Source organism: Aythya ferina (assembly GCF_964211825.1).
Source record: "Aythya ferina genome assembly, chromosome: 26".
Lineage (NCBI taxonomy): Eukaryota > Metazoa > Chordata > Aves > Anseriformes > Anatidae > Aythya > Aythya ferina.
The window spans coordinates 5,972,140-5,999,137 of NC_140324.1; the positions used below are offsets into that span (position 1 = coordinate 5,972,140).

The 26,998-nt window shown below is 68.9% G+C and overlaps 1 protein-coding gene across 1 annotated transcript; it reads right to left on the reverse strand.

Moving 5' to 3' along the window:
* Window positions 1–623: 623 nt before the first annotated feature.
* ARID3A (AT-rich interaction domain 3A) lies at window positions 624–26,684 on the reverse strand. Its single transcript, XM_084499038.1, has 9 exons — window positions 26,555–26,684; window positions 24,302–25,206; window positions 23,358–23,697; window positions 6,090–6,162; window positions 4,804–4,987; window positions 4,459–4,706; window positions 3,665–3,961; window positions 3,478–3,567; window positions 624–3,355 (listed from the first exon to the last, which is right to left on the reverse strand). Exons 2-9 carry the CDS (start codon window positions 24,718–24,720, stop codon window positions 3,141–3,143), a joined length of 1,866 nt encoding a protein of 621 aa, XP_084355164.1. The 5' UTR covers window positions 24,721–25,206; window positions 26,555–26,684; the 3' UTR covers window positions 624–3,140.
* Window positions 26,685–26,998: the final 314 nt, after the last annotated feature.

Genomic DNA, 26,998 nt, shown 5'->3' on the forward strand with positions numbered 1-26,998 from the left:
TCTGGCCCGGTTGGGCTGGGGATGGGAGACCCGGACATGGATCGGGTCCCCCTGGACATCCAGCGGTGTGCTGCCCTGTGGGTGCCCTGTGGGTGCCCTGTGGGTGCCCTGTGGCAGCCCTGTGGCACTACAGGCACCCCACAGGCACCCTATCGACACCCTGTGGCTCTACAGGCACCCCACAGCCACCCTATGGACACCCCTTGAGCACCCTATAGCCCTGCAGGCACCCTATAGCTGCACGGGCACCCCATGGCCCTATAGACCCCCCAAACCTCTATGGGCACCCCATAGCCCCGGGGCCACCCCACAGCCCTGTGTGCCCCCCCCAACCCCCACAGACCCCGGTGTGAAGTCAGAAACTTCAAACAGAACTTTTTTTTTTTTTTTTTTTTAATATTTCATCAACTTTACAGGGTTACAATTGTCTTAAATATTCTGAAGTTTAAATACAATCTGTATAATAATGTTATTATAAAATGTAAACTTTCAGTGTTTTTATTTTATTTTATCTTTTTTAATAATCAAAAGTTTCAATACCTGAATGTTTGAAAAACTGAAATATTTCACCGGGGGCTCGGGACAGTGTGCCCGAGGCCGCCGCTCTCAGAGGTAGAATGTGGTTTTTATTCTTTTTTCTTTTTTTTGTCTTTTGTGTGTTTTTTTTTTTTCTTTTTTTACCTGAGTTAAGATATGCCCGCTGGATAAATGCGTCTGCAGCTGTGTCCATTCCTTTTTCTTTTCAAACCCCAGAGAAACTGATTTTTTTTTTTTTAAATTGATATGCAAGAAGAAAAATAAAAGGGAAGGTGATATGCGCTCTCTCCAAAAAAAAAAAGGGTGGGGGGTGGGAATAAAAATAATTAAAAAAAAAAAAAAAAACAGAAAAAAACAGTGACTGTACAAATGCAAAACTCACTAAAGCTCTAAACCGCCCGGCCACAAGGAGACCCCGCGGCCGCCCCTTCCCGGGGGTTTCCCTGTGTGGGGACTTGGGCTGGATCCTAAAAGCAGCACAAGATGAGTGCCCCCCCCCCCGGCACCCCCGGGGCGCTGCGAAGCCACCCGAGGGCATTTCCAGCATTATTTTTTTTTGGGGGGGGGGTGCTCACAAGGCGGCTCCCTCCCTGCCAGCAAAAAGGGGCTGGAAAACCCCAAATCCCCTGAGATCGCCGCGTCCCCGTCCCAAGCCTGGGGGGGGGGGGGGGGGGGAGGCATCTGTGCTGCCGGGGGGGGGTCCGCGCGGGGCAGGGGGGCAAACCCTGTGCTCGCCGTCGAAACCTGAGGAATCGAGATACCGATTTGGGGGGGTCGGTATCAGGTCGCGATTGTGTCTCACGCAGATGTGCATGGCTGGGGCTAACGCCTGCCGGGGCAGGGCGGCCAGAAAACGTCCGAGGGAGAGGAAAGCTGAAACCCGCACGGCTAAAGCAGAGCAAAGCTTAAAATAAACGCCCCGTGCTGGGGCCGGGGGGGGGGACTTTGGGGGTCCCAAAGGACAGCGGAGCATCCTTGGGGACCCGCAGAGCACCCCACGGCCCCACCAGCACTCTCGGGACACCTCTCCAGGTTCCTGCTGCTTTAAGCGAGGGGGAGCGCCCCTGGATCGGGAGGGAGGCTGGGGACACCCGGCGGGGTGCTGGGGGCTCCCCGGGGTGCTGGGTGGCCACAGTTTGCCCCGTGCGGCCCCCCCTGAGCCGGTGCCTGGGGCGCGGGGAGCAGCCGAGAAAACAGAGGTCGGCCCCGGGGAGCCGCCGCGGCCCAGCCGTCGCCACCAGATTTTCCTGATTCCTCCGGCCGGTATCACAAACAAAACGCCCGTCCCCACTGCAAACAAAACCAGTTTGCTGCTCCAAGCGTGAATAACAGATCGGGTGTCACCTCGGCCCCGGAACCTGGCCCTGGCGTAAGGGGGGAAAATGTGCCCAAACTGGATCTGCACAGTAGTATCGCCTTACGGGGAGGGGGGGGGGGGGACAGAAAACAGCGACCTGACAACACGGCCTGGCTCGGGGCAGAGGGACGGGCACCAAACGGGGGGATCTGGGGGGACGCCAGGGATCCAGCACGAGCTGGCGGCCTGGTCCTGGCCACCCTGTGTCTGCCTGCCCCAGCCGCTGCGGGAGCCCCCGGGAGCCCCCGAGAGCCGCTCCCCTCCCGGCACCGAGCCTGCGGCCCCGAGCTCGGGGTCCGGGCTGGGTGCTGGGGCCGGGGGTCCCCATCCGAGGCCATTTTCTCCACCGAGAACTCAAAGCAACAAGCTGAAAGCACGCAGCACGCGGCCGGCCCCGGGGGGGGCCCAAAGTGTCACCGTCCCCAGGGAGGTCCCCAAAGTGCCACTGCATGGGGCCAGGCTCCCTGCCCTGCTCGCTGCCTGCCTCGGGGACTGGGTGGGGGGCACAGGCAGGAGGTGGGCGCCCGCTCCCCGCAGCCCCGGACGGAGCCCCCCGGCCCTGCGGCGGTCCCTGGGCGAGGAGCGCGGCCAAGCACGGGCATCGCTCACCCCGGGAGGAAAAGAAAAAGGAGGTTACGAGGTTCCCCAGCTCCTGCTTCCCTGATGAATGCTAATATATATCATTTGCATGTTAAAGTCTGATTCTTTTTTCTTCTTTTTAGAGAATAAAATAGAAGCTATTTACAACAAAACAATCAAACAACAACCTCTTAAAATCCCATATAGTGAGTGTAGTTCTCAAAATAAAGGGGGAAGAAAAAGGATCTAAATGAATAAAATATCTCCCGATTTCCAATTTTTTTTTTTTTATCTTTTTTTTTTTTTTTCCTTTAAAGAGTGCCAGGAGGTTTCATTAAAGCTCGCGTTGGCAGGCGTCTGTACGTCTGTCTGGAGGTAACACGAGTTAAAAAATAATAATAATAATAATAAATGTACAGTGCAAAGTGTGATGTGTGTGAGGTAAACAGGTCCGGGCCGACCGCGCGCCGCTCGGAGCGCTCGGGGACCGCGGTGGCTCCGAGCCCAGGCAGCCTTTAATGAAACCCCCGGGGCTGAAGCTTCCTCCCCTCCCTCGCCAGCAGCGCTGCGAGCCCCCCCCCGGCCCGCCGTGGCGCTGGGGGGCACGCTCTGCCCCCGTCACCTCTGTTGGCTTTGGCGAGAGGCGACGCCGGGGGCGGCGGGGGCGTTAAGGCGAAGCGTTGTTGGAGGTAGAGCTGGGGGGGGGCACGGCCAGAGCGGCCGGGGCGGCGGGGGGGGCGCTGCCCCCGCCGCCCCCTGCCCCGCCGCCGCCGTTCCCGCTGCTGCGGCCGCCGCCGTTGCTGCCGTTGCCTTTGCTGTAGGCGGAGGAGGAGGAGGAGGACGAGGAGGAGGAAGGGCCGGGCGTCTGGGCAAACAGCACACCTGCGGGGGGGGGAGAGCAGGGCTGAGCGGGGGGCACCCAGCGTCCCGGCACCGTCCGCTGATGAAAACGGGACGAACTCCCCCAAAAGGGGACCCTGCGCGCCGCCCCGTCCCCGCCCTACCTGTGTAGACGATACCGTTGATCTCAACCGACATGCTGATGCTGTTGGTGCCGTTGCTGCTCAGGCTGCCGGAGGAGTCCTGGCGGTTCTCTGCCCAGGGACAGCGCAGGTCAGGGACCCACCGGCACCCGCCGCGCGCCCCCCGCCCAGCCCCAAGTCCCCCGCCCTGCCCCGCGGCCGCACTGACCTGGCGAGCGCGTGCCCTGGCTGTTGATGCGGATGCTCATGGGCAGCTGGGCCGTCATGGCCAGGAGGTTCTGCTGCAGCGCCCGCTGCATCAGCCGCTGCTGCTCGTCCGTCACCAGCGCCATCTTCTTCTCCGGGGGCTCCCCGGACTCCAGCTTCTCCCTCAGCTGCTCCAGAGCCACGGCTTGGGCGGCCGCCGCCACCTGCACGGCCGCCGCCTGCGCTGCCACCACCGGGTGCCCGGCCAGGGACACCGGGAGCCGGCTGGGCATGGAGATGGGGATGGGTGCGTCCTCCTCTGCGGGGCAGAGCGCGGGGTCAGGGACGCAGCGAGGTGTCTGCAGCGTCCCCAGATCCCGGGCACCACCACGGGGCCCCCCACAAGCTCTCCATGTGAGCACCGGGAGCCCAGCACCTCGCCGCCAGTAAGGACGGGGCAGGGGGACCCCAACCCCAAACACGAGGGTGGCTGGGGATGGGAGGACGGAGAGCAGCCCTGCGGAGAAGTGCTGGGGGTGCTGGGTGGGCTCTGGGCTGCCTGATGCAGTGAGGGCTGTCGGAGGGAGGGCTGGACTTGATCTCTAAAGGTCCCTTCCAACCCAAACCGTTCTGTGATTCTGCGCCAAGGGTGCCAGGGTCCCCATCCCGCCCCAGAATGAGCCCTGGTGCCACTGAGGGAACCCCAGGTCATTTGGGGCTCGGGGAGGGGACCGGAACGGAGCCACCGGGTGCCCGAGGCGTGCCGGCCCCCAGCGCTCAGCTCAGCCCGTTTTGGGGTGCCGGGGGGGCCTTTACCTTTCTTGATCTTCTGGACGGGGGCGATGGAGCCGCCGTTGGTGGCCGAGGCCAGTCCCAGGGCCGGCACCGGCAGCTTGGGCGAGGAGAGGAGGCCGTGGGTGCCGCCGGGCGAGTAGGTGAAGAGCGAGCTGCCGAAGCCCTGCCGGCGGCCCTCCCGCCGGTTGCTGTCGATGGCCGCCTGCAGCTCGTTGGGGTTGCTCAGCCCCCGCTTCTCACATTCGTAGGGGTACAGGTACTTCATGTACCTGCCAGCGGAAAGGCGCCGTGAGGCGGTGGCGGGGGGCCCGGCGCGTCCCCATGTCCCCCCCCCCCCCAACCCCGCGTCCCCTCCCCGGAGCTCACTGGGTGCGGAGCGTGAAGGCAGCGCTGGTGATGGAGGTGGGCAGGTTGAGCCCCTTGGTGATCTCCCGCCACAGCTTCTTGTTGATGACCTCCACCAGGCCGCCCTTCTCCGTCACCAGCATGTAGAGCATGTACAGGTCCAGCACCTGCTTGGCCATGATGGGGATCCGGTTGACGGGGGTCCCTGGGGAGGGGGAGAGGGAAGGCTCGGGTCGTGCCGGGGCCAAGCCGGGCGGGCGGCCACCAGCACCCCACAGCGAGCGGTCAGGGGGGAGCTGGGGGCTGCAGGGGGCCGGGGGCGCTCAGGGAGCATCGGGGCTTCTGCTGCTGCCCTGCCCCTGCCCCCCGTTTTCCTCTGCACCCCCCCCCTTCACTGCAGCTCACTCAGCACCGGCCCCACACGGGGAGGAAAATGAAACTCGGAGGTCTCAGCCCAGCCGCGCAGCACCCGGCGGCAGCGGTTGTTGATAACCTGCTGCACGTGGGGGGGGGCTGCCCCGGCCCGCACAGGAGGGGGTGCACTGCCCCCAGTCACAGCCACAGCCTGAGCATTGGGGGGGACCCCAAAAATCACCCGGATCCAGGCTGGAAGGGGCTGGGGGGGGCCGTGCCGTGCCGTGCCGCACACACCACCCCGTGTTTCCTCCCGCCTCTCCCCGGCGCGGTGCCGGGAGGTGGCAGCAGCTGACGTGGCCTCTGGCGGCACCGTGCCGGGCTCCTCGCCCCGAGCAGCGCCGGGGCCCCTCCGCCGCCCCCTTCCCCGAACACCCCCAGGGAGGGGCTCAGCCGCCAGCACCCCCAAAAGTTGCCCCCCGTCAGGACGCAGTGTGGCATCCTGGGGACCTGGCACGAGCCAGACCCGACACGGACGTTCTCCCTTTGATACCGCAGGCCAAAATTTTCCAGGCACGGCCGGTGACTTGGATGCCACCCTCGGCCCTAAAAGCAGAGCCAGGTTTGGATGGAGGCTGCTCTGGACCTGGCAGAACCCCGGGATGGGGCAGCGGGGCGGGATGGGGGGCAGGCAGGGGGCAAACCCCAGGGGCCGAGCTGCCCAGAGGGGGACGGAGCCCGGTGGCAGCGCAGCGCTGACAAAGGCAGCCTGGGGGGGCCAGCGCCAGGGAATCGCTGCACCGAGCTCGTGGCGCAGATTCCAGCGGAGCAGGTTTGACCCCGGTTTGCAAAGAGGTTAAAAATTAACTACCCGTCTGGCCAGAGCATTAACCTTGGGTTCCAATGACATGCGAGGAAATAAAACCCAGGGACGGGCGCGCGGGGGGGCTCACCTCGCTTCTGCATGAAGCTGAAGAGGTCGTCCAGGAACTCCTTCCTCCTGGGGTCGCCATCCAGCTCGTACAGCTGCACAACGAGAGGAGAAAACCGCTCACGGCTCTGCCGGCAGCCCCCACACCTCTCCCTGCACCCGGGGAACCCCCCAGCAGCCCGTCAAAGCCCATGCGGGGCCGGGGGCAGCTCCCTCAGCTCCCTGGGCAGTGCCAGGAAGCTCTGTGGAGCTCCACGGCATCGCAGGGGCTCCGAGCGTGGAGCTGTGGGGTCCCAATATCCCCGCAGCTCGGAGCAGGCGTGCCCCCAGCCTTCAGCATCCCGCAGAGCCACCGGGGTGGCAGGGGCCAGGCCGCTGGGAGCAGGGGGAGCCCCGCTGCAGCTCGGCCTTCACCTGCCCCGACCCGGCCCTGTCACCGCGCCAAGGGGCCTCCCGCGGGCCCGCGGCCACGTGGAGCCTTTGGCAGGAGGCTCCCAGGTGGCAGGAGGGAGGGCGGCCCCTCGTCGGGTGCCCGAATTCCCAGGAAACCTGACTCGGTGGGAGCTGAGCGCGGGGTGACGGCAGGAGGCTTTCGAGGAGCCCAGCCCTGCACACGTGGCTCTGCTGCAGGAGCGGCGGCGCCGCGGACACCGCGGGCGGCAGGAGCCCAGCCGGGGCACAAAGGAGCCCTGGGGACACCTGGCTGGGGGCGCACGGTGCCTCGGTGCTCGTGCTGACACCTGCAAGCAGCTTCCCCCGCTGCAGTGAGCCGTGCTCGGGGTGCTCACGGTGCGGCAGAGCCACCACCACAGCCCTGCCGCGCTCCACAGCCAGGGCGCGGGCGAGCGGAGGCGTTCGCCTTGCTTAGCTCCTGGCCCCGAAACCACGGCGCTGCCCCGAACCTCGCCCGCAGGCTGAGCAGCTCCGACACCGAGAATGCTGCAATCGGCCCTCGGCTCCTCCCGGGAAGGCAGAGCCCGGGTATTTTTAGCACCGGCTGCGCTCTGGGGGCAGTGGGGACAACACCTCGGCACGGTCCCTGCCCCGCACCTGCACAGCCCCAGGGAGCCGGTGCCGGGTCGGCAGCGAGCTCCTGTGCCAGGGCGCACGCCTGTGCCACGCCGCGAGACTGTGTGGGACCGTGCCTGCCTCCGTGTGCTGGGGGCGTCCGGGGCTCAAGCACCAAAACCAAGGGCTGTGAGGAGCGAGGAGGACCCGGGACGGGGACTTGGAGCCGCTCCGTGCCCCTCCAGCTGCCCTCCCGGCACGTGCCGCCTTCCAGAGCTCGCTCCCGCTTTGCAAAGCAACAAATCTGCCTCGGGAGCCCGGTGCTGAAAGCGGCTCCGTGCCTGCCCCGGGGAGGCCGTGGGGCTGGCAACCTCTCCTCCTGCGAAAGCATTTCCCGTCCTGGCCCCCGCGCTGCCCGAGGAGCAAACCCGACAAGATTGATGTCGCCTCGCACCCTGCGCACAACTGGGAAATGTTTTCATAAGCCAGGACAGGAAGATCTATGCACGGACGCTCCTCCAGCGCCCATTTATGCTGGGGCCAGCTTTTGTCTCGGGACCCCACCCTTTGTTTGACAGCCCGACACATTCCTGCCCTGATTTATGGCACCGAGAGCTGCCGGCCCGCCGAGCGCATCGCGCCCTCCGCACGCACGCAGCGCGGGGGCTCTGCCGCCGACCCCCAGCCACGCAGAATCCCCCCCCCCGAGCACGGGAAGCATCTGGTGGCAGAGAGGGGGCTCCACGGGGGGGGACACCGGGTGGTGCCCACTGCAGGGGGCTCCCGGCTCCTCCGTGCGCCCTGGGGCCGTGCGGACGTGGCCGAGGATGCAGCGGGGAGGACGCGGCAGCCCCCAGCCCCCCCCCCCCGTGCCGAGCCGTGCTCGCTTTTCTCAGTGATGATTTTGAACAACTGCCAGCGGGGCCGCGGGCGGTGGGGAGGGGGCTATAAATACGAACACGTCACCCCGCAGGCACGCACCGCGGGGCCGCGCACCGCACGCCGGCCACGTTTACGGGGGGACCGATCCGACCCCCCCAGAGGGCATGCCTGGCACGCGGACCCGGCAGCACCGAGCAGTGGGGTGGGGTGAGACCCCCCCCCAAACCCTCACGGGAGGTGCGACCCCCCCCAAACCCTCCCAGAGGGTGCCCGGGGGGCTGAATTCCTCGCCCGCCGGCGTCGATCAAAGGGATCAATGAGGCCGAGCCGATAACAGGGAAGGGCGCTACAGGAAAGCCATAAACCCGCAGTTCCCCTGGAAACCTTGCAAAAGCTCGCCCGGCCCCTGAGCAAACAGCCGGGGAGAGGTCAGGAGCTGTCGTTACCGCTGACCCCTTCTGAGCCCCCCCTCGGCCCCCCCAGCGGCAGGAGAGGGGCGGCGATGCCACGCGGGCCCCGGGTGCCCCATGGGTGCCGCGGTCCCCACGGCACTGCCGGGAGCCGAGGTCCCAAGGCAGGGGGAACCCGGGGGGAGCAGAGCAGAGCCCCCCGGCAGGGCAGGAGCAGCTCCCGGCCGTGTGCAGGATGCGGCCGGCGCAGCTTTTTGGCAGAGGGCTGCTCCTGACCAGCTGAGGGCTGCTGGGCCCCCGCCAATCCCCGCTTCCTGCAGCGCTTTGGGAAGCCGCACGCCGAGGGAGGGTTTCCCCCGCGCCGCTGCCGAGCGCCTCGAGCCCACGGCAGCACCGAGCTGGGCGAGCCCCAAGCTGGCCCCGTGCCCCCTGTGCCCCGCTAACGGGGACGGGCAACGGGAGGACGGGAGCTGGAGCAGAGGGCACCGCGTGCCAGGAGCCGGCATCACCGCACCACGGCCGGGATGCCGTAGCCACCCGCCCCGGCACGGCCGGCTGCGGTGAGCTCAGGGCACGGCATCGCCCCTCGTTTTGACCTCCCCAAACACCCTGCGGAAACCAGAGGAGGCTGAAGCCGTGGGGAGGCCGGGAGCAGCACCGGGGGTGCTGCCAGCTTGTGCCTCCTCCTGTCTCCGTGGAGTCCCGCTGCCAGCAAAGAGCTCGGTGCTGGGCTCAGGACCTGCCCCGCTTCTGCTTCCACGCCCCACGTGCTGCAGAGAGGGTGCCCAGGGGGTGCACGGCCCCGCCAGCCCCGGCGCTGCCACCCGGACACCCCAACCCTGCCCTGCTGCGCCCCAGGACCCCGAGCCCATGGGGACCCCCTGAGCCTGCAGGGCGGTGGCAGCCCGGAGCCCCCTCCGCGCTCCCGCTCCCGTATTTCAGACAAAGGAGCGGGGAGGAGGTGGGACGGGGAGGCAGCAGAGGCTTTCTCAGCCGAGCCAGCTGATTAAATACAAACCCAAGGAGGGAGAAAAGCGTCGCTGAGCGGAGGGGAGGGGGAGGCTGGGAAAACATCGCCCTGCAGCTCGGCTCTGCCAGAGCGGGGGAGGAAAAAGGGAAACGCAGAGGAACAAAAGTGCCAGGAAGGAGCCGTGGCAGGCGGGAGAGCTGCGAGCAGCCACACGGGCAGGGCCCGGGGCCGGCTCTGACACCGCGGGGTGGCCGTGCCCACGGGGCTGCCACCAGCGCCCAGTGTCCCCGGCACAGCACCGGACCCGATGCCTGCTCAGAGCAGCACCCAGCGTGGCGCGAGGGTCACGAGCAGCCTATTAACCTGCAGAGCTCTAAAAATTGATTAGCCATTTATTAAAACATCGCCTCATTCAATTTTTATAAGGGCAGCTCTTAAATAAAGTTTCTCGGGCCCCTCACCGGGCTGCTCGGGCTGAGAGGGACGCGTGGGTGGAAATCTGCATCTGGGGTTGGGAAGAGACAAGCACTGCCCCTCTGCCCTCCCACTCCGGACGGGGGCCTGGCGCTGCCTGGTGCAGCTCCCCAGACCCTTCCTGGCCCCACAGAGCAGAAATGGGGCCAGGAAACCCCCCCACAACCCCTGCGGGGCTTTGGCAGCAGCTGGAGTCCTGCAGGGACCCTCCCCGCACCCCGGGCATCGCCCCCCGGCCAGGTGCAGCGGGGCAGGGGTTCAATCCCGAAGGAAATGTTGGACATACGCGTTTAAGAGGATGAAAGAAAATTAACCGTCAGCTGAGGAAAACGTGCATCTGCTCAGCCGGGGGGGATTAGTGGCAGTGGGGCGGGCTGCCCGGCCCCGGCCGCCGATCGTTGCACGCACCTCTGATCCGCGGGCTCCTGCCGGGGAAAGTGCTGCTGGGGGCGAGCTCTGGGTGCTCCTGTGCTCGGCGTTCCCATGCTGAGATCCGATGGCCGAGCAGGTGCTCAGCCCGGATTTTCACCCCAAATCCTGGGGCAAAGCTGCAGGGGACGTCTGGGCACCATCTGGACCATGCTGCTCCGAGCCCTGGTGCCCCCCTGGTGCCTGGGGCAGCCTCACTGGGGACGTTCCCTCCGTTCCCCCAGCCCGAGCAGCCCTGCATGCCCTCTGCCAGCGGGGGGTCCCCCAGCACCCCCAGTGACACCACAGGACGAAGGGTTCTTGGCACGCAGCTGCTTGTGGTTACCGGCGAGGTGCCGACGGCACCGCGGAAGCCGCGGCTCCGAGACGTGCCCACGTGTGCTGCAGTGGGGTGGCACGGGGGGACGGGGCCGCCAGGTCCCCAGCACGCCCTCAGCTTCTTGGGGTCTCCTCTGGCACACGGGTGGCCGGGCTCGTCCCCGAGGACAGGAGAGTGCCCCAAAGGTGCCCTGTGCCGGCTGCCCCATGCCCCCGAGCAGCACCCGGGAGCTGCTGGGCTCCCCTGCGCCACCCGGGCACCGGCTGGGACGTGGAAAGGGACAGAAATCCCTGCCCACCCCCCCAGGATTTCTGGCATCCCGGTTTTGCCGGCTCTGGCCAGGCGCACCCGTCCCCAACTCGTGCCGCGGGGACGCGGCCCAGCCTCGCATGCAGCGATCGGAGCTCAAAATAAAACCTGAGGAACCGAAACTCGTTCTCGTTTCAGCAGCGTGCGAAACCACGCAGCAGGCGGCCGGGCACGGCGCGGGCTGCACCGAGAGCGGCAGGTGCCGAGCCGCGGTGCGTGCCGGACCCCGGCCCCCAGCACGGCGCGGGGCCGAGCCGGGGACACGCGGCGGCCGCCGGCGGGGCCGGGAGCGGGGGCGGCAGGGGCTGCAGGAAACGCAGCCCGGGCGCAGCAGCGTGTGCGGGTCGGGGTACACGGCGCAACGAGGGAGGCTGCACGGAGGTGGAAATAACTTAATCTGTAAACCAGCTGCCCCGACCATATCCTCTTAGCGCGGGGCCGCCCCTGGGACACCCGGCTCCGTGTGACCGAGGAGGGGGACGGAGGAGGAGGGCGCCCACACCGGGGCTTGTCCAGCCCAGGAGCAATGCCCGGTGGCACCACCATCACCATAGGCACCGGGGGGTTGTTCACCCAGGCTCCCCGGCAGCGCCGTGCTCCCGGCCGAGGTGCCGGGCACCCACATCCAGAGGGTCCCTAAGGAGGGGAGGAGGGAGGAGAGGCAGGAGGGGGGCGCAGCCGAGCCCCCGGCAGGATCCCAGCCCGGCGTTTGGTGTGGATGACCGGCTTAGCCGTTCAAACCAGATTACGCGAAAATCCCGGCCCGTTGACTTTAAAAGGGCTTTCGGGACGGCGGCCCCTCGGCAATGCCAGGAATGCCGCACGGGAGCGCCGCGGGATGCGCCGGGGTCTGCTGAGATAACCAACGTGCCGAGCAGCCGCCCTGCGAGCTGCCAGCACCGAGGGCAATTAAAGGCAGGAGAGGAGGGAAAGCGGCCCCGGGAGGCTGCGGTCTAACGAGGCTCCCACGTAACGAGGCTCACGCCGGGGCCGGGCGGGTGCTGCCATCTGAGCTGCAAGCACCGTGGCCCGCTCCCGTGCCGCAGTTGTGGGTTTCCAGGCCCCAGGGAACAGTTGCCAAGGGGTTTTTTCTCCCCGCCATGAGGGCTTGGCGCTCACCGCTTTCCTCCTTTCTCTTGCACGCCTGCTCGGGACGTGCGAGCGGTGCGCCGGGTGGGTGGAAGCCCCCCCCCGAGCTCCCCCCAGCCCCAGGGACGGGTAAAACCTGTCAGCAACAGGCCGACCCCCTGCAGGCGCTAAAATGCTCGGGATCGCTGCGTTTAGGGAAAAAAAAATAAAAATACAACAATAAAGCAAGGTGCTGGAGCTTCCTGAGAGCAGGCAGCACGTCGAGGTGTTTGGGCAGCGAGGGGCAGCTCTCGGCCCTTCTCCTCCCCCGGGGCCGCGGCTCCTTTGTCCTGCTGACAGCGGAGGGGCGCAGCAGGGGCGGGCAGCCCGCGCCGCCAGAAGTTATTCAACGAAGAATAAACAAGAGGCCGGGGCTTTCCCTGCTCCTCCCGGCCCGGGGCGCGTGCGCAGCCCCCCGCCCGCACCCACACCGTCCCCCCGATGCCCACCCCTGACCCCCCCCCCACGCTCAAGCTGCCACCGTCCCGCTGCGAAGCGCCAGCCCCGCGCCGCTCACGCTGGGGCCCGGATTCGGGGCGCAGAGGGTGTGGGGGGGAGGGGGGGTTGATTTCTTTAGAAAAAGAAAGTAATTTGTAAAAACTAGACTGGAGGGTTGGTTACGAGCCCTGAGATAACGCGTTTCGGATGCTGCTGCTCGAACGCGGTTTCCCGTAAAGCCGTGACCCGCTCGGGGCTTTGGGGCACGCGGTGCCAGCACGGCCACCGCGGGGTTCGGGGTCCGTAGGAGTGCCCCCGTGGAGGTGAGCGCGGCCCTGCGGGGACGGCGGCACCACCGGTGGGACCCCCCCCCCGGCTCGGCAGGCGTGGGGCTGCCGGGGGGGGGCCGCGGAAGGGGCCGCCCGCCCAGCAGCTGTGCCGGGTGTCAGGTTCGTATCGGCCAGAGCGCGTGATGCGCGGGGCCGATTCCCTTTCCACCCCCAGCCCCCCCACCCCAGGCAGCCGAAGGGCGACCGTCCCCGTCCCCGATCCCGATCCCGCGGGCAGATAAAGAGCTCGGCTTAGGGACGGGGTCACCTCCCGCCGGAGGGGCTGCCCCCGGTCCTGCCCTACGCGCGTGCCCCTAATCCCCTGGCAGCGCCGAGCCCCCTCCCCAAAAGCGGGGTTCAGCGGGGCTGGGAATGAGCGGAGGGGCAGCGGGGGGGCTCCCCACGAGCAGGGGCTGGGGTGGCCTCTCCGGCAGCAGCGAGGGCGCGCGGGCGGCCGTGCCGTGCCGCAGGGAGCCCGCTGACCGGCCCGGCCAGATTCCTGCCGCCTGAGCTCAGCGTGGCGGGGCGCAGGGGGGAGGCGCGGGCGCTCCCCGTCCCCGGGGGCAGCCGGGCGAGGGCCCCTTTCCGGAGGGGGAGCCTGGGTACGTTTGCTGGGAGAGGTTTACAGGGTCGTCGGTGGTGCCGCGCTTCCCGTCGGCTCTATTGTTCCCTCCCGTTCCCAGCATTGTCCCCTCCGCAGGTCGGCCACCTCCCGGGCCGGGGGGACGCGGCCCCGCTGCAGGTGCCTGTCCCCCACCGGTCCCCTTCTTGGGACTGGGAGGAGCTGGGGGCTGCAGGACCCGGCGGGTGGTGGGCCCTGGGGATGCCCCCAGGGGTGTCACTGCTCCCGCACCACAGGGACAATTTCCCAATTTCCCAGTTTCCCCAACAGTCTGGGCTGTCCCCCCCCGAGGCCACCAGCACCTGTGAAAACCCCAAGCGCCACCACAGCCACATCCCCCCCCCCCCCGGTACCTCGCAGCATCCGCCTCAATCCCAGCCACAGCCACGTGCTGAAGCCCTCCCGCTGCGGCACACCAAAGCCGTGCCCAGGGCACCTCGCGCGGCGCCGTCCCCCCTTTGGTCCCACAGGAGCCCATCACAACGTCCCCAGCTGAGCCATCCGGCACCCCTCACCCTCCCAGGCCAGCACCCTGGTGGGATGGGGTCCTGCCCCCCCCTGTCCTGCTCCCCCAGAGCCTAACAGGGCCAGCAGCGCTGTCTCTGCCGCTTGGCACCGCGCGGGGACGCGCCCTGGACCCCCTGCCTCGTGCCACCGGCCAAGGGACGCGGGCCGGTGTCAGCGCCGACAATGCGGGAGTCACCGGGAAGCAGAGGGAGACGCTGAAAGGGCGAATTAGTCGCCGTTTAACCTCCCTGACCCCCCATTGTCCGCCCCGTGTCGGCCGCCCGCCCCGCCACACAGCGGGGCCGATCCTGCCCGGTCCCAGCGCCGCGCTCTGAAGGCTCCCGGGGGGCGCGGGGCCGAAAGGCACGGAGCAGGCGAGCACCCGCCCCGCGACGGATCGGCTCAGCCGGTTCTGTCGGCTTAAGTGGCAGGGAGGGGAGAGGGAGCAGAAGGAAAAACCTGCTGCAGGACTGCCTGCTCGGAACAAACCCCCCCGGGCCCCCCCGAGGGGCCCAGGCTGCTCCCAGGGACACGCGGAGGACGCCCTGCACGGGCTCGGGGTGCTCAGCATCCCCAGCGCGCAGCGGAGCAGCCCGAAGCCCAGACCCAGCTCCGGTTTCGAGGGCGGTTGGGTGGCTTGCTGCTTTTTTTCCCCTTTTTGCAAAGGAGGAAGTGAATTCTGCTGCAATCGCGTTTTGAACAACTATTTCGGACAACGCGGCTGCAGGCAGCTCGCGGGGCTCTGGCTCAAATAAAAAGCAGAGAGGGGTTTTTGGCTGAACGCAAACACCCAGGCATTGCACCGTGCCAAATGGTCACCGTGGAGCTGGGACCGAGCTTCCCTGGCGTCCCCAGTGCCCCCACCCACAGTGGCATGGGGGGCCCGAGCCCCCCTCCTTCCTGTGCAGGAGCCCTGGCAGCGCCCCACGTGCCCATTCCCCATTTTGGGGCCAGTTCCTCTCTTTTAAGCCAAAAGCTGCCGGCCAGGAAAGGTCATTTGGAAGTCAGCTCCCACCAGCAGCGCCACGGCTGCCTGCAGCCCTTCGCCACGTATGTGTTTGTGCATGCCCTTGACACATGCTCTCTATCACACCTGACCCTGTGCAAATATTAATTCAGTGGAGTCAGTAAGTATTGAGAAAGCTCGGCCGAGGCAGCAACACCCATGCACCCGGCGCTCACGGTGCAGGCACGGCACCGGCCAGGGAGCCGGCACCGGAGCCGCAGAGCCGGGGCGGTCCAAGGGGCACCACCGGCTGTACCCAAACCTCGTGGGATCGGGGCAGCCTTCCCCGGGCTTTTCTGTGGGGATTAAAGCCTAATTGCAACGGCAGGCGGGGACCCGCGGGCAGGGACCCATCTCCCGGGGAGGGCGTGGGCAGGGTGCGGGCAGGGTGCATGAGCAGGGCACGCGGGCAGGGCGTACGGGCAGGGTGCGTGGGCAGGGAACACAAGCAGTGAGTACGGGCAGGGAATGCAGGCAGGGCGTGCAGGCAGGCTGCGTGGGCTGGGAACACGGGAAGCGCATGCAGGCAGCGCATAAAGGCAGGGAATGCAGGCAGGGCGTGCGGGCAGGGCGCTGCAGCTTCAGCACCTGCGCGGGCAGAGGCGAGAAGGGGCAGGAGCGCGGCTGAATTAGCCGTTGTAGGCAAGCCGGGGTTTAAATTCCACCATATGTAAATGATCGTCTTAGAAAGGAGATCATTGTAAGCCAAAGCAGATGAGTCACCCAGGGTTTCCACTCTCAGCCCGGCAGGGCCGGGGATTTGTGTAATTGCAAATCTGTTCCTGAAATGCGAGGCCCCGCGCCTCCGTCCCGGGTGGGCGCCGCGCCACCGAGCCGCCCCCTCCGCCGCCACGGGGCCGGGGGGCTCCTGCCCGGCCGCGCCACCCCCGGCCCTGCCAGCGCCGCGGTCCCTGGCGCAGCTCCAGCCGCCGCAGCTGGTTTTGACAGGCAGCCAGCGGCGGGCCGGCAGCCCTGGGAACCTCACCGAGAAGCTGCTGAGGCGCGCGGGGAAACCTCGCCGCTCGGGCACCCCTCCTGCTCTTGCCCCCGTGTGAGATGTGGCACGGCGCTGGCACGCGCCCGCTCCGGGAAACACCGCCCGTGGTGGTGGGGGGGATGCTCACGCACGGGGAAACTGAGGCAGGAGGCAAAGCCCCTCGCCAAAGGGATTTCCAGCAGGTGCCTGCGCCGGGCTGACTGCCCGTGGGGCCGGGGTGCCCTTCCCCAGCTCCCATCCCCTCCCCAGAGCGCCTGTGGGGCAAGTTGGGGGGGGGATCAGCTGGGCTCCCCCTCCCCGGGGATCCGGGTCCCTGGCTCGGAGCAGCCCCGCCAGAGGCAGGATTATCACCAGCTCCACTTCACGGACCAGAGACCCAGGCGCGGGGAGATTAAGTGACTTATTCCGAGGGTCACGGAGGGGGTCAGGAGCTGCGCCCACGGCTCCCGGCGCGGCGGCCGCGCGGGCAGGTGCCTTATCAGGGCCGCGCACGCGGGGAGCGGCCCCTGCCCCCCCCCCACCTCCCCCCCCAGGGCCCCGCGCCCCCCACCCTGCGATTGCGGCACGTCCGGCCGGCCCCGAAGGCAGCCTCGCGTTTCTCCTGCGGTTTCGGCCAGAAATAGGGCGATGGAGCAACGCTGAGCCCTTGCCCAACCGCCCCGCTCCAGGCGCGACTGTTTGCTTTGCTGACAAAGGCCTTGCTCTATTCTCTGCAACATTTTTTTTTTTTTTTTCTTTTAAATAAACCCGTATTCCTGTTGGTTCAGCTGTGCCGGAGCCGTGGGGCGGCTGCCTCCTCTGCAGCCCTGGGAATCAGCCCCGGGGCTCCCAGGGAGGGGGGGACGCTGCCAGGTGATGCTGGTGTGCCTCGGGTGATTGGGGAGCCCCCTCAGGAGCCCCCCGAGCCAGGGCAGAGCCTTGGGGTGCCGTGGGGATGGCTCCCCCAGGATGATCCCCGTGGAGCTGTTGCCCTGAGCCTGTCCCTGCTCCATCCCCAGCTCCTGGCACCGAGGAGAAGCGTCCCCTCGTCCCCCAGCCTGGCTGCCATTTTTGGGGAAAAAAACAGAACTGGAACCCCACGAACTCAGCCCAACCGAAGGCAGCACCGGCGGGGCCGGAGGGCAGGGACCCCGCGCCGGGGCTGCCAGGAGGCACTTTGTGCCTGAGCTGCTCTCGCCCAGGAGAAGTCCCTGACCTCCGGCCGGGATCGGGGGATTACGGCTGCGGGAAGGCTCCCTGAGCCGATTACGGGGCTGGAGCCCTCCCCAGGAACACCCTTCAGCAGGGAGCGGGGCGAGCCGAGGGCCGGGGGCTGCCTGGCTCCCCCCACACCCCCCAGGGGTCACAGCTCCGCGCCTCGTGGCCAACAAAACCCCCCAGGAACACAACCCCGTGCCTCCTACAGCCCATCCACGTGCAATCCACCTCCCAGCCCAGCACCCGCTGCCTCTCCCGGTCCCCCCCCCAAGCTGTGTCGTCGTCGTCCCCCCCCCCCCATTTCCTCCTCACCCCCGTTATCAGCCCGCGGCCGGCCAGGCCCTGCAATCGCCCTCCTCCGGGCGCAGAACCGCCCGGGGACGGGGCCCCCGCGTTATCTGCCCGAGCCCCCCGCCGAGGGCAGGCGGGTGGGGAGTGGGCGGTGGCGGCCCCGGGACCAGAGGCGGGGGGGGTCTGGGGGCACCCGGCCCCGGGGACGAGGCGCCCCTTTCCCAGGAAGAGGCCCCTTCTCCCCTTCTCCCTCCCCGGGGGCGGCTCATCCGCTCGGCTCGCTAATGCGATAAAGCCCCGATCAATATTTTAAAGAAAGTAAATGGACCCTCCCGCCGCCATTAGGGGCAGTGTGCCCCCCCCCCGGCCCCGCTCCGAGCCCCCCGGGGGGGACAAATCAGCCCCGGCCCCCCCCCCGGTGCCGGTATCACTTCTGCTGCCCTGCCTCCCGGGGAAGGCCCCGGCGGAGCTCACATTGTGCAGAGCTCTCCATTGCTTCCCAGTTGATGAAAATCAAGATTTGGGGTTTGGGGGGTGTTTTTTTTTTTTTGCTAGCCCCCCACTTGGCCCCCGCCTGCAGCCCCCGGCAAGGGACAGAGGTGGCCGAGGTGGGGCCGTTGGGGCTGGAGGCCTTCACCACGGGTACGCGCTACACGAGGGGGTCGTGCTCTGCTTTTTAAGCCAAAATTGGGATTTTTGCACTCTCAGGACCCCAGCCCTGAGCACCGGACACATCCCGGGGATGAAACAGCCCCGGACCCCCCCCAAAACCCGCCGGCACCGCCCCTCCCGATCACAGGCGGTGTCCGAGGGGCGCGGGGAGGACGCGGCTGCACTCAAAGGGCGCCTTTGAGCGAGAAATCACCATTTCCTCTGCCTCCACGGCCCCTCTCGCCTTTCCCCCCCCCCCCTTTCAGTTTTAATTGCTGGCTGAGTCATGTGAGCAGCATGAAACCACGCAGGCACCTGCCCCCAGGGCCGCGGCCCCAGCGCCGGGCAGGCGGATGGACGGACGGACAGGGGGGAGGACGGACGGACAGGCGGACGGCTGCCCCCCCCCCCGAGGCTCGCCGTCCCAGTGCCACACACATCTCCGGGGGGCTAGGGGCAACCCCGGGCAGGGGGCCGGCAGCTTTGGGACAGGACCCGTCGCAATTCCCCAGCTCGCTGCAACGCCCGTGTCGCAACTCCCCGGCTTCCTCGGGCCGCCTGCAATTACCCCGCCATTTACTGGATTGCCCCATCATTTAGAGGAAAATCAAAAAAGCCACGGCTCCCAGAAAAAAAGGCCGGCTTGTTTTTCCTGCGAGCTAATGGCAGCCCGCGCGCAGGGCGCCGTCTGGACTTGCCCATAAAGCGCAGGGAGCGGGACGGGGCCGGACGCTGGCGCGCGAGCCCCTGCGCAGGGGTTACCGAGTTGCTTTCGTTTTGCCTTTTCTTCTTTTTTTTTTTTTTTTTTTTTTCTCTCTAACCGTTGCACTTTGAAACCCCGTATCTCAGGCGAGCTCTGCTCAGCAGCAGATAAGGGCTGAGGTTTTCGGCCCCCACGTGCCACCAGCGAGTTTGAGCCGTCCCAATTTGGAACATCTTCAGAAACCTCCCGCCCCCCCAAAAGTACCAGCACCTCACCGCAAGCCGAGCCTCCCCCCTCCCCACCCCCTCCCCGGGTCTTTTTAAAGCTTCTTTCAAACAGGAACAGAGCCGCGGGAGCTCCAGCACCCGGCTGCAAGGCGAGGGAGCGCGTGGCACCGAGCCCCGCGGCACCGGGCGCCCACCGACGGCCCCACTGCAGAGCCGGGCGAGCACCGGGCAGCTCGGTGACCCCACGAGGAGCACAACCCGCTCCTCATCCTCAGCACCAGCCTCTCCCCCAGCCCAGGCCACCAGACCCAACACAGGCACACAAGCACCCCAAGGAGAGGGGCACCCCTGGGCCCCCCGCGAGGTGACGGGGTGCACGGCCCCGGCTGGCTGCTGAATCAGCCCCGAGCTCCCCGCCCACGGGATTAGGGAGGGCGAGGAGCTGGGCAGCAGCAGCAGCAGCGGCAGCAGCAGCAGCAGCAGCTGGCTTTCACATTCAGCACAGGAAACTCCAAAAGGGGCAGGGACAGGAAACTCCGATGCCGTGGGCTGCGAGCGCGCCCCGGGTTGAGGCTCCTGGTATTAGTGGGGCACGCACTCATCTCGCCATCCGAAACAGAAAGGTCAGGGGAGGGATTACCCGCGGGGCACGGTGCTGCCCGGCAGGGCCCTTCCTCCCGCAGCGTGCCGGGGCCCAGCACCGTGCCCGATGTGTGGGGTTTTTCCCCCGTGCAGCCCAGCGCCGGGCCGGCGTTACGCAGCACTTTGCTGCGGCAGCGCCCGAGTTTTGGCAGGCGTCGAGCCTCTTGCGTTCAGCACCACCACGGCCAGCACCCGCAGCGTCACCCAGGCATGGGGACAGCCCCTGGGGGGCCAGGCAGGGGCTCACCCATCCCTGCTGCCTCCGTTTGGCTCGAACCCCCCGGCTCGAGGCGGGGAGCACAGACACGCCGGCATCGCCACCAGCCCCGGGGTCCTGGCGTGCCTCTGGGGGCGAGATGAAAGAGACAGCGGCCGTCACAAACCTCTTCCTTCCCCGGAGATGGACCGTGGCGGGGGCTCAGCCCCGCCGCAGGCTTTTCTAGGAAGGAAGAGGGAGGGAGGAGAAATAACGAGCGAGCGCCACGTCCCCGCGCGCGGGGCCGGGAAGGGACGCACATGGCGGGTGGGGGCAGCTCCGTGCTTTCCTTGGGGCCGGGTGAAGGGCCCAGAAAACCCACAGAGCCCATGCACGGGGAATCCCAGAGGACTGAGGACGCTTGGCCCCGGCTGAGCCCTGCTCCAAGCACCAGGTCTCGGTGTCCCTGTCCTGCAAAGGGGATTTCCCTCCGCAGGAACAGACGCAGCCCAATGCAGCCCAGCACGAGTGCAGCAGGACACGAGGATTGCTGCGCTACCCCAGCACGGGGGTGTGGAGGCTGAGCCCCCCTCCCAGCCCCCCCACTGATGCCCCTTTTTGCCCCCGCTGCGGACCCAGTGTGCCCTTTGGCAGCCCCCCCTGCCCCGCCGCGCTGGGGGCTCCTTTGTTCTGCTGCCAGCGCCCGGGTCAGCGGCGAGCTGACCTCTGCCTGCGCAGTGGCCGTCCCCGGGGACGGGGAGGTGCCACACAACAGCTTCCCAGCCCTGCGCCTCCGCTTCTCCCCTTTACACCACATTCCCTCCTCCGGGGCCTCCTGCGGCTTCCACACCGACCGACCACAGCACCCATTTACAGCAATCTGCCCCAAAGTGGGCAATTAAAAACTGCCACGGTGGCAGAGCCCCCCGGGCAGTGCAGGGACCGGTGCCACGTCCGAGCAGAGCTGCCCTGGTGGTGCAGAGCACCACGGCACACGGCTCCAGTGAAAGCAGTGCTGGGGTGCCGAGGGGACCCCCCCTTCCCCTCCTCCAGCAAACGCACACAGCCCCGCCGCGTTCCTCGCCCCGCGGGGGGCACGGTTCGGCCGCCACGAGCACGAGGCTGCAGGCAAGCTGAGCTCGCCTGCAAGAAGAGAGGAACCCAGAAATAGCACCTTCCTCGAGCCGCGCTTCCCCGCCGCGGCAGGAAGGCCAGCACCGCGCTCACAGCCCTGCGCACGGAGCGGAGAAAACGCCCGGGGAAGGAGCAGAGCCCCGGGGACTGCCCTGAGCACCACAGCTCCCCGCGGCCCCCACCCCATTAAACCCTACGGCACGCAGGGCTGCAGCCTGGCAGCCCCCACCAGCACTGAGAGGTTCCCTGAAGCACCCTGGGGCTCGGTTAGAGCCCGGCAGCGGCGTGCCGGGGGTCTGGGGGGTGTTGAGGAAGCCCCGGCCCCGCGGAGCGCCCCTGCGGCGGCGGCAGCAGCGCGGCGGCGGGCGCATCCTGCCCGCGCTGTGTTTACATTCCTGCTGCTCCTTCCCAGCCCGTCAGCTGGGCTGGAGCGCGTTCAGAGGCACGCGCTGGAGGGCGGCCAGGAGGAGCTCCCGGCCAGGCGCCGCGCGAGCAACCCCTGGCCCCGATCCAGCGGCCGGGATCCAAGCGCCCGCGCGCTGACGCGCCGGGGAAGCCTCTCCCCGAGCGGGCGCTTTGCCTCCTCCTCGCCTCCACCCGCGGAGGCAGAAGGCAGCTTTAACCTCCCCCCCCCCGGCTGCTTCCACCATCAGTTGTCGTCGTGCCAGGCGCTGGAGCAAGCGGCTTTTTCCCCGGGGTGCCCGGGGCACAGGCAGGGATGCTCGGCCCCTTTCGCCCGCGCGGTGTGGACGGGGCCGAGCCGCCTGCAGCCACCCGGAGCAGCCGGGCTCCAAGTCCCCAATTCCCCCGCGTGGCGTCGAGGGCTGGGAGCAGGACGTGGGCACGCGGGAGCCCGAGCTCCCAGGGAGATCGCAAGGGTCCGGGACACGCTCACACGGTGACAAACAGGAAGATCACAGCTGTGGTATCTAAAAGCCTTTTCGCAGATAAAAAGATTACGTCCCCCACTCTCTAATTACAGGAAGTACAAAAGAGAGAAACCACAAGAAGACGATGCAGCGCCGGGAGGTGAGGATATGTGCGCACTCGAGACAGCACAGGAAAAGTTTGGTGTGTTTCTGAAACCCACACGAACGTTGTTAGAGCTACGGACGAGCCAGCAGAGCCGCTGAGAGTGCCGGGGCTGCCCGGCCACCGAGCCTGGAGGAAAAGCTCAGACGGGGCCGAATCCTGCCCCTCGGCGCTGCCTTGCACCACGGCACCGTCCCTGCCGGGCTGGGGACGCAGGGCACTGGGGTGGCCATGACCCACGGTCCTCAGCACGCTTGTGCCGTGCCCAAAGGTGCCGGGGGGGCTCTGCCGTGCCGGGGGAGCCGGGCACAGGCGCTCGCTCCCTCCTGGCACCGAGGGAGCCCCACGGCTCCCGCCCCATTGCGCCCCGTCCACGCGGTGCCACCTCGGGGTGCCCAAGGCCCCGCAGCATCAGGAGGAGCCCAGGGCACGCTCGGGGGGGGTTCCCCTGCCCCAGCACAGGGCAAAATGCTCGGAAGGCCGGGCCGTATCCTGCCGGGGAGGCCGGGAGTTGTGCAACAAACAGCCTCCAGCCCCGGCGGCCGTTTTCCTCCCCGCAGCAGGGAGGGGGGGGGACAGAAGCTCCCCCCCTGCCCGGGGTGGCCGCGCTCTCTGCGCTCCCGGTGGCCCGTTCCCATCCTGGTAGGGGTACACTGCCTGCACCCAGGCCAGCCCCTGGCAGCCCCCAGCCCCTTCCCTCGCCCTGAGCCGGGGAAGGGGCTGCGGCCACCGCACCCCTCCCAAAACGCCGGCCTCTCCATCTGGGTCCCATCTGCTGCTGTTTGCTCTCGCCCCCTCCCCCAGCCCTAAACTCAGATGTACTTAAACACACACATCAAAGGGCCGGGGCAGCCCCCGGGGAGCCCCGCTTTAAGCACATTTCCTTCTATTAGCCCGGGTACTGCGGCCCCGCATCCCCGGCCGGGGGAAGGCCCCGGGAGAGCAGGGGGGCAGCGGGGCGCTTCCACTCCTCCACCTCATTTTGGAGGCGGCTCTGCTCCAACTGCACCCACACAGCCGGACAGGAGCAGGGGGGGACTCAGGGGTCCCCACGCTGCGTTTTGGAAGGGGCTGGTGCTGAGCCCGCTGCTCTGTGCCCCTCGGTGGGCTGGGTCCACGGGGCTGCAGTCCCCGTCCCCGGCACATCAGAGCCCTGAGAGCACGAAGAAACACAAGAATCCCTTCGGACCTGCAGCCTCGGGGTGTTTTTTTCCTGCTGTTTTCAGCGAGAATCCTCCCGGGTCCCCACGGTGAGCCAAAGGACTCGGTCCCCGGAGGGATCCTGGTGGTTTCTCAGCAGCGCCAGGAGCGAGCTGCGGCGCAGGCTCCCCCAGATGCCCGCAGGGCCACGCATGCGGCCACCCGTCCCCGCGTCCCGGCAGCTCCCACCTGCTTGAACTGCTCCTCGTAGGTCCAGTCGCCGTGGTCGGGCGCCGGCTGCGGGAGCTGCGCGTGGCCCTGGGGGCCCAGTCCGGCGGGGAGCCGCTCCTGCCCGCCCGGCGGCCGCTGCGCCTCGCCCCGGCAGTGCTGCGGCGCCGGCGGCTTGCGGAGCAGCAGGGACCCGGGGCCCGTCCGCACCGCCTCCGCCGAGCTCAGCCCCTCCTCGCCCATGTCTTCCTCCTCCTCGTAGTCCTCCTCTTCCTCTTCTTCCTCCTCCTCCTCCTCTTCTTCCTCCTCTTCCTCCTCGCCCAGGTCCTCCTCGAAGTCCTCTTCATCCCATTTGCCCTTCCTGGAGCAGGGGAGAGGTTTGCTCAGCACACCCTGGGCAGCCGCGGGACATTTCCACGAACCTCCCCGTTTCCAGGCCCCTCTCCCTGTCCCCGCTCAGCATCTGGATGAGACCCGCAGCCGCCCAGCCCCTAGCGCCAGCAGCGCCCTGCCTGTCCCCACGGGGTGCTCCCGGTGCCGGGAGGCGCGGGCAGAGCTCGGCCAGATGGCGCCCGGCCCGCTCCCTGCCTGGGGAGCTGGGAGGAGGCAGCCCGGCAGCCCTGCATTATTTACACCGGGCCGGGATCCTCTGTCACAGCCCCACGTGGCTCCCCGGGCAGAGATGAAATTTCGCCCCACGCCAGCCCGCTGCGAGGAATCAGTGCGGCGGGGCAGGGAGCTCTGCCCCATCACTGCTGCCGCCCCGGGGCACCGGGCTGAGCAGGGAGATAATGGCCAAATCCAGTGTTTGTCCCCCAAAAGTACCGGCTCACATCCCAGCCAGGGTCGGCGCCCTGGTGCTGCTGCCTGCCCCGCACCCCGACACCCCCCCAGCCCCCAGCTTTGGGCTCGCCGCTCTCCAAACCCCGCCGTGGGGCCGTGCCGGCGCGCGCAGCCGTACTCACAGATCCTCCTCGTCCTCGGAGCCCATCTCCTGCTGGTAGCCGCCGTCCTCCTCTTCCTCCTCCTCCTCCTCGCCGCGCTCCTCCTCCTCGGAGGCCTGGCTCTCCTCCGACAGCCCCGGGCTGGACGAGTGGCTGAGGCCGGCGGCGGCGGCCCGCATGGCGGCCAGGGCGGCCATCTGCGCCCGCTGGATGTGCGCGTTCTCGGGCTCCGCTCCTTCCTCCGAGGGCGCCGGGGCCGGGTCCGGACCTCGGCCCCGCGCTGGGGTCTGCCCCGGGGCCGGCGGGGGCTGCGCCGGGGCGGGGGGCGGCGTGGAGCGCTGCTGCTGCTGCTGCTGCTCCTGCTGCCGCGCTTCCAGCGCCTGCTGCAGCCGGGCGCGCTGCTGCCGCTGCAGGTTCTCCATCACCGCCTGCAGCTTCATGGCTCTGCCGGCGGGCGGCAGGTCCCCGGCCGGGCGGGGGGCGACGCCCTGGGGGCGCGGGGGGCAGCGCCCGGCAGGGTGCCGCGCTCCAGCGGGGCGGGAGGCCAAGGCGGGGGGCTCGGAGGGGGCGGCAGCCCTGCGAGGGGGCTGCCGGGCCCCCGGGAGGGCACAGGGGAGCTGGGCGAGGCCGTCGGGACGCAAGGCGCCCGCTGCGGCTGGCTCGGGGCGGGAGGACGCCCCCCTCCCGGGCCCCCCCCGGCTTCGCTTCGTCGCACAGCTCCTGCCGGTGCCGGGGCCGCGGGCTCGGGGCCGCTCGGCCGTCTTCGGGGGCACGGCGCCGAAGTGTCCGCGGGCTCAGCAGGCGGCCGCGGCCCCGTGCATGGCTGCGTCCTCGCCGTCCAGGCGCGTCCCGGGGGGCTGCGTGAGGCTGGTGTCCCCCCCCCCTCGGCCGCTCGTCCTAGCGCTGGGACGGCTCCGGGCAGGGACCTGCACGGGGAGAAGAGGAGGAAGGAGTTAAAGACAGCCCCGGAGCCTCATTAATCTCCGGCTAATGAGATAGGGAGGCCGGGCCCTGCTGCTGCAGGGGGAAGGGGCCTGCCCGCCCCGATAGCCACCGGCCCCCCGGGCGGCTCGGGGCCAGCAGCCGCAGATAATGGGGCCCTGGGGCCGCGGGGATGGGGGGGGGCACCGTGGGCACACCGGCACCGTCCCCGGGGACCCCCCCCCGGTCTCCCCAGTCCCCCGGGGGCGCAGGTGCCACGTGCGAGGGGCACCCAGGGGCCGCACCGGGACCCTTGCCCCCAGCCTGGGGAGGGCTCAATCCTGGGACCCCCGCTGTGCCCCGCCAGGGCCCGGTGCCACGGGGGGGGGATGCGCCCCGGTGAGCCCCGTGGGGTCCCCGGGGCCGCCCCTCCCGGTGGGGCCACCCACAAGGTCACCGGCTCAGCCCTGGCCCCGCCGTTAATCCCGGCCACAAAACCGGGGCCGCCTGCCCGGTACCGGCTCAGCCCCTGCCCCTGCCCCGGTGCTTTGGGAACGGGACCCCCCACCCCGGGCCTCCCCCCCCCCTCCGGTAGGCACCGGGGCGCAGCCGCTTCCCCCGCCCCGCAGCCTGCCCTCGCGGCCCCGGTGTCCCCCCCGGTGGCGGTGGGGGCGGCCCGGGGCCCACCTCCCGCAGCCGTGTGGGGCTCCGGGACCCCGCTCCCGGGCACAGCCGGGGCCGCCCCGGTGCCCCCCGGTGCGAGCAGGGCTCTGAGCCCCACCGGGACCCCGAACCCACGGGGGAGCCCCCGCTGCGCGCCCCCCGCCGGTCCCCGCGTGGGGGAGGTGGCACCGGAGGGGGGGGCACCGGGGGTCCCCCGAGCCCCTCTGCGGCCCCGCTCCCCGCCGGACCCCACGGGAGGGGCCCGGTGCCGGTGCCGGTCCCGGGGGCGCGGGCACGTGGCGGGGCCGGGAGCTGGGCGCGGCGCTGGGGGCAGCGGGACCGGCCCCGGGACGGGCGGAAAACGGCCGCGGCCGCTGCCCGGGCTCGGTCCGCTCCCGGTGCCCGCCGCCCCCCCCCCCACCTCCTCCGCCCCACCGCACCGGGCGGCGGCCGGTAACCCACCGGAGGGGGGGGGGGGGGGGCACCGGCGGGACCCGAGCGGCCGCCCCGGGAGGGGAAACCCCGGCCCCAGCGAGCGCCGCGAGGCCACCGGGCGGCGGGGGAGGGGGCGCGGGGCCGCCGGTAACGGGCGGCGGAGGGGAAAAGGGGGAAAAAGGGGAGGGGGCGGGGGGGGAGCCGAGCCCCGGTAACCGCCCGCGGGGCTCCCGGCGCGGTGGCGGTGCCGCTTACCGGGCGGGTTCCGGGTGGGAGGAGGCCGGGAGCCGCCAACCCGCATCGCAGCCGCGGCCCCCGGGGCTCGGGCAGCGGCGGGGCCGGGGCTGCGCTCGGTGCCCGCACGGCGGCGGCTGCTGGCCCCGCGGGCGGGACGGGGGAGGGGAGCGGCGAGGCCCCGCCCCGCCTCGCCATTGGTCCGCCGCCGCCGCCGCGCCCCCTCGCCGCCCCGCCCCGCCTCGCTATTGGTTCGTCGCCCCCGCCGCGCCCCGCCCCGCGCCGCCATTGGCCGAACGCCGCCGCCGCATGCAAATGAAGCGGCGCCGGGCCGCGGGGCTGGGGGGGAGCGCCGCCTGGTGGCGGGGCGGGGCGCGGCGGGGCGCGGCTCCTTTAAGAGAGGGGCGGGGCCTTAAAGGGGCCGCGGCCCCGACCGCCGAGGCCCCTCCCCGCGTTTTTTTTTTA